This window comes from Staurois parvus, unplaced genomic scaffold, assembly GCF_062004578.1.
Source record: "Staurois parvus isolate SC_StPar_1 unplaced genomic scaffold, SC_StPar_1.0 ptg000668l, whole genome shotgun sequence".
NCBI classification, from domain to species: domain Eukaryota; kingdom Metazoa; phylum Chordata; class Amphibia; order Anura; family Ranidae; genus Staurois; species Staurois parvus.
Window position 1 is genome coordinate 3,824,640 of NW_028318464.1, and position 13,907 is coordinate 3,838,546.

Below are 13,907 nucleotides of genomic sequence, written 5' to 3' on the forward strand. Positions count from 1 at the left end.
CCATTCAGGCATCAGATCTCTCAACCTGTTTGCTAACACCTTTGCATACAGTTTAGTGTCTGTCTTCAATAATGAGATAGGTCTATAGCTGGAGCACTGAGATGGGTCTTTTCCCTCCTTGTGAATAAGTACTACATGGGCCTGTAGGGATTCTCTCCTCACTTCCATCCCACCTCCCAGAGCATTCATATATTTCTCCAGCTTGGGTAACAGTACTTCACTAAATTTCTTATAGTACTTAACTGTATAGCCATCCGGGCCTGGACTTTTTCCCCCTCCTGTGCTTCTTAATGCTATTTTAATTTCTTCCTGGGGAATTTCTGCGTCTAGGGAGTTCAACTGTGCTTCACTTAGTTTTGGTAATCCCGCATTTTTTAAGTATGTCATATTTTTTTCATTAATTCCCTCTTGGGCTTCTTTTGGAGGGCCTTGGGGGCTAATATTATATAACTTTTTGTAATACTCCGTAAACACTTTAATAATCTCTTTATTTGAGTGGACCAACTCCCCCTTTGAACTTTTTATCTTTTCTATATAGTTCCTATTTTTCTTTTTAATCAAAGTTCTCATTAGATATCTTCCTGGTCTGTCTCCCCATCTATATCTCTCGTTCAAAACCCTGTTGTATACTCTTCTCTTCTCCTCATCCATCAACCTCTCTAGCTCATCTTTTTTATCCATTAACTTCTGTCTCGTATCTTTTGTTATTTTCTTCTTATGGATCTGCTCCAAGTCCAATATTTCTTTTAAGAGCCCACTGACCCTCTCTCTTCTTTCCTTTTTTCTTCCTTGCTCCTGCCGCAATCAAGATTCCTCTTATGAATACCTTGTGACTTTCCCAGACTGTAGCCATCGATACTTCCCGTTTCATTCTCCCCAAAGTATACCCCAATCTCTTTCTCGATTCTCCGAACTACATCCTCATCCAGAAGAAGAACCTCATTTAACCTCCACCCTAATCCTCCAGTCCACCTTCTTCCCCATCCCATCTTCATCACGACCGGAGCATGATCCGAGAACGTCCTTGTCTCTATGTCAATTTTTACCAGATGATCTATAAGTTGATGGTCTATTAAGATGTAATCTAATATCGAGTATATCTCATGTGCATTAGAGAAGAAGGTATAGTCTCTGTCTTTCATATGCGTTATTCTCCAGGTATCCACTAGTTGGTATTCATGCATCACTTTTTTCAGAGCTCTCAGAGACCTACTCCCCTCTCTTTGCACGGAAGAGGTATTATCCTTTTGTGGGTCCATACAGAAATTTAGGTCTCCAGCTACTATCAAGCGCCCTTTTTTAAATTCCATTAATTTTTTCAACAGACCCTTCATATACATCTCCGAGTTTTTATTGGGGCAGTATATATTGGCTAAAGTACACTCAATCCCCTGAAGTCTACCTTTAAGAATAAAAACCTCCCCTCCGGGTCGGTTCTTCTATCCTCCAGCTCAAATCTCATATTCTTTGCCAAACCTATTGCAACCCCTTTTGCTCTTTTAATTGGAGAATCTGCATAGTACCATGTTTGGATAGTATTTGGATCTCAATTTCACGTTTGCCTCTATCTCAAAATGCGTCTCCTGTAAAAATACCACTGACGTAGCCCTATGATGTAACTCATTAAACAACCTAAATCTCTTTCCTGGACAACTCAGCCCGTTCACATTATAGGTTATAAACTGTATTTCTTCCATCATTCCCAATTAACTTCATCTCTCTTCCAAATTGCCTCTTCCTCTTTATCCCTTCTGTCATGCAGAGTCTTAACCCAATACCTCCTCCCCTGCCTCCCTCCCACCCAACTCTCATCCCCTCCCCCCTCCCCCTCCCCCCCCCCCCACATCCCTCCCTTATCCCTCTACCCCCCTGTCCACTTCTCCCCTCCCTCCCACCCTTCCCATCCTTTAGGCTTACGTTTTGCCTATATATCTTTTGCGGGGCCAAACCCACCATAGATTACCTCCTTGGGGTTGAACTCCAACCATGGACAGATCCCCCCACCTCCCACCACCTCAGATACCCCAAAAGTATTTCCATCATCAATTCAAGATGTTCCACCTTTCTTAAGGTCCCAAAGGAGAAAAGAGAGAGAGGGGGTGGCGTCAAGCGGGATAAGAGGAGAAGAGGAGAAAAAAAAAAAAAAAATAATAATAAATAAATTCCCCTTCTCTTTCTCTCTCCTCTCCCTCCCACCCAGTGCCCTCCCTCAATTCTCTATCTCCCTCTTCTATCAACCTGCCACTCCTCTCTCTCTCCACCTCCCAAACCCCCTTCTTCCACCTCCCAACCAGGGACTTCCATCCTTTGTAATTCAAGTCTATCACAGAAGTTTCTTAAGTCCTCAGGAAATCTCAATTGGGCTGTAACTCCATTCTTCCATCCAATTAGGCACTCCGGCGTACCCCATCTATAGTGCACCTTTTGCTTTATCATCTGCTCTAACAGGGGTTTTAAAGTTCTTCTCCTCCACAATGTCTCTGGTGTTAAGTCTGCAAAAATCTGTATATTCATTTCTCCATAATTAATACTTGATCTTCCCTTGGTCTTTCTCCATACTTCTTCTTTATCCTCCCATTTCTGAAATTGGACTATTATATCTCTTGGTTTCTCTTTTCCACTTCCTTGTTGATTTTTTCCTATCCTGAAAACACCTTCCAGGTTAATCTTTTCTGTTTCTGATCTATCCATAATGGAGTTTAATATTTTACAGATAAGGCCTCTTGTTTCTTCTCCTTTTACCAATTCCGGAACTCCTCTCACCCTAATGTTGTTTCTCCTTTCCCTGTTTTCTTGTACTTCCACTCTATATAACAGCTTTTTTTGATCTTTCTTAATTTCCATTGTCCTTTTCTCCAGATCAGAAATATATTGAGCATGACTTTTAACTCTTTCCTCTGTCTCCTCCACCCTTGATAGCATCCGGCCCAAATCATTTTGTATACTTGTCATTTCATGTTTTAATGTTTTTTCTAAGTTCTTGAACATATCTGCCATCTCTTTCTTGTTTGGAATTTGTAATTCACTTTCAGTGTCTCTGCTCTCCAATTTTTCTGTAAGATGCTGACTGTTATATTCTTTTCCCAGGGAGAGTCTAGGGCTACCTTCTATGCTCATTTCCATTTCACATTTTTCACCAACCCTTTGAGATCTATCTGGGGTCAAATTTCCTTGAGATGTATATTTTTTTATCGTGCCAGTTTGAGACCCCTTTGGGCCACTATTTTTTAACATTTTTATTTTTCATCTCTTCTATGCGTTCTTTTTTTTTTTTTCTTCAATAGGGGAAACACAAAGATTGATAACAATATATACCAGAGGCTCCTTTTTTTTTTTTTTTTCTTCGAGTTCTCTACTTAATATTCCTTCCAGGCTGCTTTTAATCTCCTCCTCTCTCTCCGTCAGACCCCCCAGGGAAACCCCCTTTCACAACTTCTCCTTTGCCTGTAGACAACAGAAACAGTCATTTATGTATCACAGTAATCCATCCAGGCTGCTCTCACTCACCCTTCACAGCTGCAGCTCTAACAAGTTCCTTGGTTGTCACATTCCATAGCTCTCTTCAGGGAGGGGGGGGGGGGGGTTTCTTCCGGGTCGCTTCGTTTTCACTGCTCTGTAACAAAGTCACTTCCATTCAGGGGGGGAGGGAGGCATCTTGCTGCATACTTCTCCCATAAGAATGTCTCATGTACTGGGATGGGAGCAATCCGACGTCTTCCTCTCTCCTCTCAGCTCTAAACACCAGCCGGCATTTCCCCTACCCAGTAGTTCTCTGCGGCTGACACGTGGTCAAGCCGAGCCTCCTCGTTTCCTCGGCAACCCTGCTCTCTGCTCTCTCTCCCCTAGGACGAGTCTCCAGCCTGTCTTCAATCCGACGGCACAGTTCACTTCCTATTCATAGTGCCCGGGACCACGGCTTCAGCACGTAACCCACCATACTCTGGTAGGTCCCCACGGTCCCTGCTCTCCAGTATCTGTATCCGAGGCGGTGGGAAAGGACGGAGAGCTTCCACACCACGCTCTCCTACACCGCCATAGTTAGGCTCCTCCCCCGCTCAGTGTCGAGACCTGTGCTGTTTACCCTTGAAATGGGTGTTCCAACAAGACAACGACCCCAAACACACCAGTAAACGTACAACATCTTGGTTCCAGACCAACAAGATTGACGTTATGGCGTGGCCAGCCCAATCCCCGGATCTTAATCCAATAGAAAACTTGTGGGGTGACATCAAAAATGCCGTTTCTGAGACAAAACCAAGAAAAAGAGAAGAACTGTGGAATGTAGTCCAATCATCCTGGGCTGGAATACCTGTTCACAGGTGCCAGAAGTTGGTTGACTCCATGCAACACAGATGTACAGTGTTTCTCAGAAACAGTGCTTATACAACGAAATATTAATTAAGTGATTCAAAGGAAAGCAAAATCATCAAACATTTTTCAGTTTATATAGTTAATGTTTGAGTTTGTAAAGAAGAATACAAACACTGCTATTTTTTTGAAGTCTAATATTCACTTTTCTTCAATTTTTTTAGAGGAACAACACAAATTTGATATAATTTTTCTTCATGTTTTGATTTGGAATAGAATGTGCAGTGTTCCCAATGCATTTGTGTGTATGGAAATAAAAGCTATTAGAAGGATTTTGAGCTTTATTCACTTTTTTCAACACACTGCTATTATTTTTAACACAACTGTACTCTATGATTAACATTTGTAGTGGGGAATGGGAGAGAGAGAGAGGAAAATCACACCTCCAGAAGAAATTGCTGTATGTTTTTTAACATGATGGTGTGAACAGGGCCCTAGACTGTCTGGCAGCAGATCAGAGTGCTGTAGGAGAGCAGGGAATATACAGCAGGTAAAATAAGTATTGAACACGTCACCATTTTTCTCAGTAAATACAGTATACTTCTAAAGGTGCTATTGACATGAAATTATCACCACATGTTGGTAACAACACATGCAATCCATACAAAGAAACCGAAACAAATAAGTTCAGAAATTAAGTTACCGGTATGTCTAATAAAATGGAATGAAACAGGGAAAAGTATTGAACACATGAAGAAAGGGAGGTGCAAAAAGGCATGGAAAGCCAAGACAACAGCAGAAATCGATCAGTAGTTAGAAAGCAATCTTGCCCCTTTTCAGTGCAAATTAATATCGGCTGGTTCAGTCTCAACTGAGGGCCTATAAAAAGGTGTCTTGTTACCAAGGTGTCACACAGGAAACATCTCATGATAGGTAAAAGCAAAGGGCTCTCTCAAGACCTCTGCAACCTTATTGTTGCAAAACATACTAATGCCATTAGTTACAGATGGATTTCTTAACTTTTAAATGTCCCAGTGAGCATTGTTGGGGACATAATCTGGAAGTGGAAAGATCATTTCATCATAAACCGGCCACGAACAGGTGCTCCTCACAAGATTTCTGATAGAGGAGTGAAAATAATTATCAGAAGAGTTGTCCAAGAGCCAACGACCGCTTGTGGAGAGCTTCAGAAAGACCTGGAATTAGCAGGTACAATTGTTAACAAGAAAACAAGTAATGCACTTAACCGCCATGGCCTGTATGCACGCTTGCCACACAAGACTCCATTGCTGAAGAAAAAGCATGTTGAAGCTTGTTTAAAGTTTGCTGCACAACATTTAGATACGCCAGTGAAAACACCATGTTTTTTAGGTCAAGTGGCACTGCACATCACCCCAAAAACACCATCCCAACAGTGAAGTTTGGAGGTGGGAATATCATGGTGTGGGGCTCTTTCAGCATACAGTACTGGCAAACTTCATATCATTGAAGGAAGGATGAATGGAAAAATGTACCAAGACATTCCTGATACAAATCTGCTGCCATCTACCAGGATGATGAAGATGAAACAAGGGTGGAAATTTCAGCAAGACAATGATCCCAAACAGCCAAGGAAACTCAATTGGTTTCAAATAAAGAAAATAAAGCTGCTAGAATGTTGCAGCTAATCACCTGACTTGAATCTAATAGAAAATCTATGGAAAGAACTTAAGATCAGAGTTCATAGAAGTGGCCCATGGAACCTTCAAAATTTTATTGGGCCAAAACCACGCCTATGCAATGCGCTTTGTTTTTCCATACAGGAGGCATCTTGAAGCTGTCATTACCAAAAAAGGGTTTTGTACGAAGTATTAAATACATTTCAGTTAGCGTGTTCAATACTTTTTCCCTGTGTCATTCCATTTTATTATACATAACTTAATTTCTGAACTTATTTGTTTTTGGTTTCTTTGTATGTATGGATTACATGGGTTGTTACCGACATTTGGTGAAAATTCCATGTCAATAGCACCTTTAGAAATATATTTACTGAGAAAAATGGTAACGTGTTCAGTAATTATTTTACCCGCTGTAGGTACTGACAGTTTATGATCCCTTCATTAATTAAAACAGTAATTTGCCTAGTTTTTGCAGTACAGGTTCTGTTTAAATACATATGTATCTCTGATCAGGCCTTTTCAGATGCAGTAGTAATATGAAAGCTTGAAAACAGATGTTTAGAATGTCTGACTGATAAATGAGTCTAGCTTTATGACCTGTAAATAGACTATAGTATTCTTACAATAAACCCATCTTAGGAGAATGATGGCGTAAACAATCTTTCAAGAAAACCACAGCTGTGGAGAAGAAAACTCCTTCCTCACAAGTCCCAGTTTCTGACAGAAAGTTGCAGCCAGGTCCCCCGAGCACTACAAAGGAAGGTATGAAAAGATCTTTGTGTTTTTCTTTCTTCTATTATGCAGTGTCCAGCAGCTTGTGTTTTTTGGCAGTAGTCCATTTTTCCCTTTTTTTTTTTTTTTTTTTTTTTTTTACGTTTCCTTGATCAACGTGGAATAGATATAGGTGCCTGTACAGTGTATCAGCAAAAATAAAAGCCCTGTGAATAAAATTCTCTTGAAGTATACATGTTCAGAATGGGGGTATAACTGCAGGGGCTTGTCCAGTAGACCACTGCATGTCCAGTACCTGGGTTGTAACTACAGGATCCTACTTAAAGTGATCCTAAACACACGCTGTTTCATTTACCTTACCCCTTCTCTTTCTATATATGGTTGATGGCTCTGTAATTATTTTCATAAAAGAAAATCTAAGTACTTTTTTCATAGTCAATATACAGCTGTCACATGACCCAGATCTTTCCGAGCCTGTCTGCAGGGAAACAGTGGCAGGAGGAGCTTCTAGTCCTCTGCTGTTGGTCACATGTTCAAAATAAAAATTAAAAAGCAGCCTTTGGGATACAGAGTAAAATAAATATTTATGATCAATAAACTGTTTTACAAAGTCATACAAATAAATATTTGAATTCAAATGTTTATCATTTTCTGACAGCAACATGGTGTGGGTGGATGTCTGCCAGTGGCAGGCTGTGTCACATCCCTCCACTCTGTGTCTTAGAAGAGGAGTGAGGTGAAGCCTCCATCAATCTACATCCCACCCCCATTGTGTTTAGCTCGTTGGTGAGCATGGCGGAAGAGAGAGGGAGTGGTTATTTACCACTGTGCAGATGCCCACGTGTGACTTCATGGGCTGCTCAGGGATCATATTTCCTGTGATAGGGAGGAAATTCTCAGGGTAGAAATACACTGAAAACTGAGCATGTGCAGTAGCTGCTGCCAATACAGCATTTATCGTTTTTTTTTTTTTTTTAAGATGTGAGTTTAGTGACACTTTTTAAAGTGAGTTTTCTAAACCCCCCCCCCCCCCCAAAAAAAAGGTTTTTGTTTTTTTTTTTAGGGAGCAGTTACCTACTTCTGGCAGGTAGCCCCTCCCACGTCAGCTAGGATTTATTTAGGTAAATTTATCAAGCCTGCTTTTTTTTCTGTCAACTGTATTGTATGTTTATTTTTTTTCATGGTCAGGGTGTAGGGGTCAGTTGTTTATGTGCAGGAATTATTAGTCACATAATGTTTTGTCTTTCAGACACCAGCAACCCTAAACCGAATAGCTGTATACTTCTCAGATGAAGAGTGGGAAATGCTGGAGGAATGGCAGAAAGAGCTCTACAAGAAAATCATGAAAGAGAACTATGAAGCCTTAATAGCACTTGGTGGGAATAAAAATTAAAATCTGTAGCACTGTACATAGGTCTTCATATGTGTAAAATAGAGCAACAGCTTTCTGCACCAGTCAGTCAGGCATGGTTGGGAAAGGCGCAGGGCTTAGCAAGAAAGGTGCGCGACTTTACATAACTGTATTCATGCATGGGAAAGAAATTGTGCATAACTTTTCACTTGTGCATGGGAGTTATGCTCACTGTTTAATGCTGCCAATATGAAGCGTTTCATAGGATTCTTTGTTCCTGTACCTGTGTTCTCAATAGCCTCTTGTGTTGGAAGATTTAAACACATTCACACACAAGGTTGTGTATAACCAGTTCAAAACCAGAGATTTCCATAGGAGAGCCACTCTAAATACATAACAGCACTAAAAAGGAAATACTGTATGTATGGTATATTGCTGTAAACATATTTTTTAAATTTTGTACAAATTATACAAAAAAAAAAAAAGTGGTTGAACTGAAGCAAAAAAAGGTTTACAACTTTTTATACTTTTCAGATGCAGTGAAAATAGTAGACAGTCAGAGTTGGCAAAAGTCATCCCAATGAACTTCTATGGAAATCTTCTGTGATAGCAGCAGGGGTGGTTCTCCGTTCAAAGAGAAATCCACTATCAGCATGGGCTTTGGCTGGCCATAGACCGTTCGAATATTGGATGATTCAGCAGGAACTGGCCGGGGTTTAAACCATGTATTGGCAGGCTGTATGTACCCAAGTTGATCGATCAACTTGAATACAGCCAGCTTGCTGGATTTTTTATGCAATTATCTCTAGCGGCTGTTATAGCTGCTAGCAAAAATCACTGTGTTCTCCCAGCAGGGACAGCTCCTCCTGCCAGGAGAACACAGGGGCTCGGCAGGAGGGATTCCCCTGTCAACATTGTCTGTCTGTGCCACCTATGGTAGCAGGAAAGAAATTCGCTCTGTCTATGGCCTGTCTTACTGTGTATTGAAACCTTTTGTATGTGCATATTTGTATTCAAATGTTTGTGTAAAGTAAGCATGCAGCTACAGGATGGTTTTAGTTGGATTAAATATAAGAGTTTTTAGCACCAAAAAATTTGTCACACTTTCAATGCTTATTGATATTTTTGAAAGTGACACTAAATGATATCCTTATTTTTCAAAAATAATCCATACACATCCACTACTTAATGGTTCTGTAATCTGTTTTTCTGTCTCCTTGTAACATCCATGGTGATCTCCTGAACTTCTCCTTTTCCCCCTCATTTTCAGCTATTTGAAATGAGCAGTGCATGGTAGTTGTGGTCATGTGCACTGCCCTATGCACACTACAAGACCCATAGTCCCCAGTCCATCATGGGAGAGAGAAAGAGAGGGTGGCTATGCATCCACTTACAGTGGGACTATGGAGAATGAACAAAGCCACCCTGTAACATCATGAATTTAGATTATTGCAGCAAAAAAAAAAAAAGAAGTGGACTTTAGATAGCAATAGAAGATATTTTTCTGAGTTAAGGATACATACTCTAATAAAATAGCTTTTTTTAAACCAGAGTTTAGTGGCACCTTATTCTTCATATAGTTACCGTAAAAATGAACAGCAATCCTTCATGTTTTCAGGTTACCCCACAGTCAATCCAAACATTTTACGGAAAATCAAACAGGAAGAAGTTATGCGCTACACAGCTTGTTCTTCAGATGATTTGGAGCAGCCTGACAGTCCCTGTACAGGTATTTGTTGTATTTTGTGTATGTAAACTTACACTTGAAGTGTGTGTGTGTGTGTGTGTGTGTGTGTGTGTGTGTGTGTGTGTCGCATTAACTGCTATAGCTATTGTACCCAAAGTGTTGGATATATTAAGTTTTTAATGTCCATGTTAATAAATGTGTACTTTTAGATTTTTCCGATTCTTTGAGGTAATATCAAATGAAGAGCAGCTTTATTTGAGCTAAATGTAGATACATACATGACATTTTTTTTGTCTCAGAAAATAGGTTAAGGTACTCGCCTCCCCCCTGATATCTCCCTCAGGAGTGTGTATAGCACAAGGTGCAGGAGTCAGTATTGTGCTGTGCTCAGGGCTCACACAGGGTGCAAGACTCAGGATTGGGCAACACAGGCCAGAGTACAACCAAAAATGACCCCCCCCCTTGCTTTCCTACAGAACTCTCCTGTTAACCCCCACCCCACTTTCCAGTACAGAGCTTCCCACTCATTCACCTCCCTTCCCCTTTAAAGTGATATTAAAGGCAAGGTGTTTTGGGTTTTTTTTTTTTTTTTTTTTAAATAACATGTTATACTCGCTCTGTGCAGTGTGTTTGCATAGAGCAGTCCCGATCCTCCTTTTCTTGGGTCCCCTGCCGGAGCTCCTGACCCCTCACTCCTGCCAGAGCAAGGAGCTTGCTATGGGGGCACCCAAGCAGGCTCGCTCCTGAGCCGCTGCTCTGCATGTTCATTCACACACAGAGCTTTGGCTTCTTCCCAGCACTAAAGGGCACAGAGGAGGGCTGCTGTGGAAGAGCAGCTACTCCTTATTTGAGAGTGGCAGAAAGAGGTCCTCGGGGTTGGCAAGGGCTGCAAGCAGGAGTCACTGCCATGAGGCTAGTGCAGCTTACCTCCATCGTGTAAGGGAGAGTGCTATGTCTGAGCTGATGGAAAAGGTACACTGTCACTGGTAAACACAAGCCAGTAGAGGATGTTTTCTGCTCTGCTTGCTTCCTCTGACGGCTTTTGTGTTTACCATTGACAAGTCAGAGAGCAATCAAAAAAGTATAGGGGAACTCGCAGGTCTTACACAGAGATGAATTAGAGCAACAGCATTTTATTGATGTTTTGAGGGCGCTTAATCTATCTTTCTCAAGATACTAAAACATGGATATGTAGAATACTGTTATTTTATGGACCGTGCTCCCTATAAACTTTGATAATATGTTATTGCTTTGATTTATCTCCTCTGCAAGACCCATGATTGCCTCTATACTTGATTTGTATTTGTATGGATATTTCTTTGTGGGTGAGCACTGGTGGCTACCCCTAGGGGTGACTGTACTAGCTAACTGAAATATATATGTATTTTATATTCTGGAGAATTCCAGCAGGAATACTCAAAGCTCCCAGGTGGAGAGAAGCAGAGGAGAACTACAGCAGGGAGATTTCACTGTTGCAGTATACAAGACATGTATAAAGCTAGGGACTAACCCCTCTCATCAGGCTCCACCTATGGCAGAATTACAGTCAGGTCCATAAATATTGGGACATTGACACAATTCTAACATTTTTTGCGCTATACACTACCACAATGGATTTGAAATGAAATGAACAAGATGTGCTTTAACTGCAGACTGTCAGCTTTAATTTGAGGGTATTTACATCCAAATCAGGTGAACGGTGTAAGAATTACAACAGTTTGCATATGTGCCTCCCACTTGTTAAGGGACCAAAAGTAATGGGACAATTGGCTTCTCAGCTGTTCCATGGCCAGGTGTGTGTTATTCCCTCATTATCCCAATTACAATGAGCAGATCAAAGGTCCAGAGTTCATTTCAAGTGTGCTATTTGCATTTGGAATCTGTTGCTGTCAACTCTCAATATGAGATCCAAAGAGCTGTCACTATCAGTGAAACAAGCCATTATTAGGCTGAAAAAACAAAACAAACCCATCAGAGAGATAGCAAAAACATTAGTCGTGGCCAAAACAACTGTTTGGAACATTCTTAAAAAGAAGGAACGCACCGGTGAGCTCAGCAACACCAAAAGACCTGGAAGACAACGGAAAACAACTGTGGTGGATGACCGAAGAATTCTTTCCCTGGTGAAGAAAACACCCTTCACAACAGTTGGCCAGATCAAGAACACTCTCCAGGAGGTAGGTGTATGTGTGTCAAAGTCAACAATCAAGAGAAGACTTCACCAGAGTGAATACAGAGGGTTCACCACAAGATGTAAACCATTGGTGAGCCTCAAAAACAGGAAGGCCAGATTAGAGTTTGCCAAAGACATCTAAAAAAGCCTTCACAGTTCTGGAACAACATCCTATGGACAGATGAGACCAAGATCAACTTGTACCAGAGTGATGGGAAGAGAAGAGTATGGAGAAGGAAAGGAACTGCTCATGATCCTAAGCATACCACCTCATCAGTGAAGCATGGTGGTGGTAGTGTCATGGTGTGGGCAGGTATGGCTGCCAATGGAACTGGTTCTCTTGTATTTATTGATGATGTGACTGCTGACAAAAGCAGCAGGATGAATTCTGAAGTTTTTCGGGCAATATTATCTGCTCATATTCAGCCAAATGCTTCAGAACTCATTGCCCGCCGCTTCACAGTGCAGATGGACAATGACCCAAAGCATACTGCAAAAGCAACCAAAGCGTTTTTTAAGGGAAAGAAGTGGAATGTTATGCAATAACCAAGTCAATCACCTGACCTGAATCCGATTGAGCATGCATTTCACTTGCTGAAGACAAAACTGAAGGGAAAATGCCCCAAGAACAAGCAGGAACTGAAGACAGTTGCAGTAGAGGCCTGGCAGAGCATCACCAGGGATGAAACCCAGCGTCTGGTGATGTCTGTGCGTTCCAGACTTCAGGCTGTAATTGACTGCAAAGGATTTGCAACCAAGTATTAAAAAGTGAAAGTTTGATTTATGATTATTATTCTGTCCCATTACTTTTGGTCCCTTAACAAGTGGGAGGCACATATGCAATCTGTTGTAATTCCTACGCCGTTCACCTGATTTGGATGTAAATACCCTCAAACTAAAGCTGACAGTCTGCAGTTAAAGCACATCTTGTTTGTTTCATTTCAAATCCATTGTGGTGGTGTATAGAGCCAAAAATGTTAGAATTGTGTTAATGTCCCAATATTTATGGACCTGACTGTATAACGTTTGCATGGTTCCCTCTATAAAGCCATTTTTGAGAGAATTCCAAGTCATTTTGAGGTGAGGTTGGAGAAATTCCTTCAGTTTCTCCTGAATTTGTTTAGGAATATCTTTGTGCCAGATATAATCTATGACCCTCATAAGCTCCATTATATCCAAACCACTTCAACTTTCCTCTCAGTTCTGAAGGGTGCCAACTCTTACTCCCAGGCAAGTTTGATACCTGTGGATGTTCATGCAACGTGTTTTAAGTTGTCTTTGTCAAGATGGAAGACAATGGGATCTAAAGGCTTGTCAAATAGGCTTGTGACAAAAAAAGTTTGTTACACTCTTCACTTTCAAGAGTATAAAAAGCTGTGTTCTTACCTGCTCACAATTCACTAGATAATTCCGGGATGGATACTAACCTTCTATCAAGAATAAAACAGGATGAGGATCAATATTCATCGACAAGCCCAGATTCAGAAGGAGAGACAAATAACTATCATAGTTCATGTGAGTAAATGTGTGTGTGTGTGTGTTAGATTTATGATAGCACTGTATATGTGTCTATATTCTCTCATTTGTGTGTAAATTTGGGGAGCTAAAGGTTTGGGGTTTGGCGAATGAAGAGCCTGCTACTGAAAAAATTGTATGTTCAGCAGATGTGAATGTCCTGCAAATGTGTACATTGCTGCTAGGGTCTAACAGACAAAATACAACATTCATATTTCACACTTTACCACTGAGCAGATGATTTGAGATGTTAGGTTTTACCCATAAATCCTTAATTACCTCCTTGGTGTCTTCTCAGTCAATGAAGACTGGAACAGAAAGTCCTTGGTCTACAATTCATCTGCCTCTTGCAGCTGGTATACTGTACAGTAATTACTCTGTGAAACAGAACCCCTGAATACTTTCTGGTTCTGTCATTCCCATTCACTGATCTTCCACCACCTCCCTCCTGACATTTCCTGCAGAGGACCCAAATGAGCTGTA

General features: G+C 41.0%; 1 protein-coding gene across 1 annotated transcript in view; it reads left to right on the plus strand.

Moving 5' to 3' along the window:
• Positions 1–13,907, plus strand: part of LOC149447845 (uncharacterized) — a 58,119-nt gene that overhangs the window by 30,126 nt on the left and 14,086 nt on the right. Inside the window, exons 4-7 of the mRNA XM_089651952.1 lie at positions 6,606–6,728; positions 7,948–8,074; positions 9,668–9,778; positions 13,314–13,424. Coding sequence (XP_089508078.1) covers positions 6,606–6,728; positions 7,948–8,074; positions 9,668–9,778; positions 13,314–13,424 — 472 coding nt within the window. The remainder of the gene's footprint in view (positions 1–6,605; positions 6,729–7,947; positions 8,075–9,667; positions 9,779–13,313; positions 13,425–13,907) is intronic.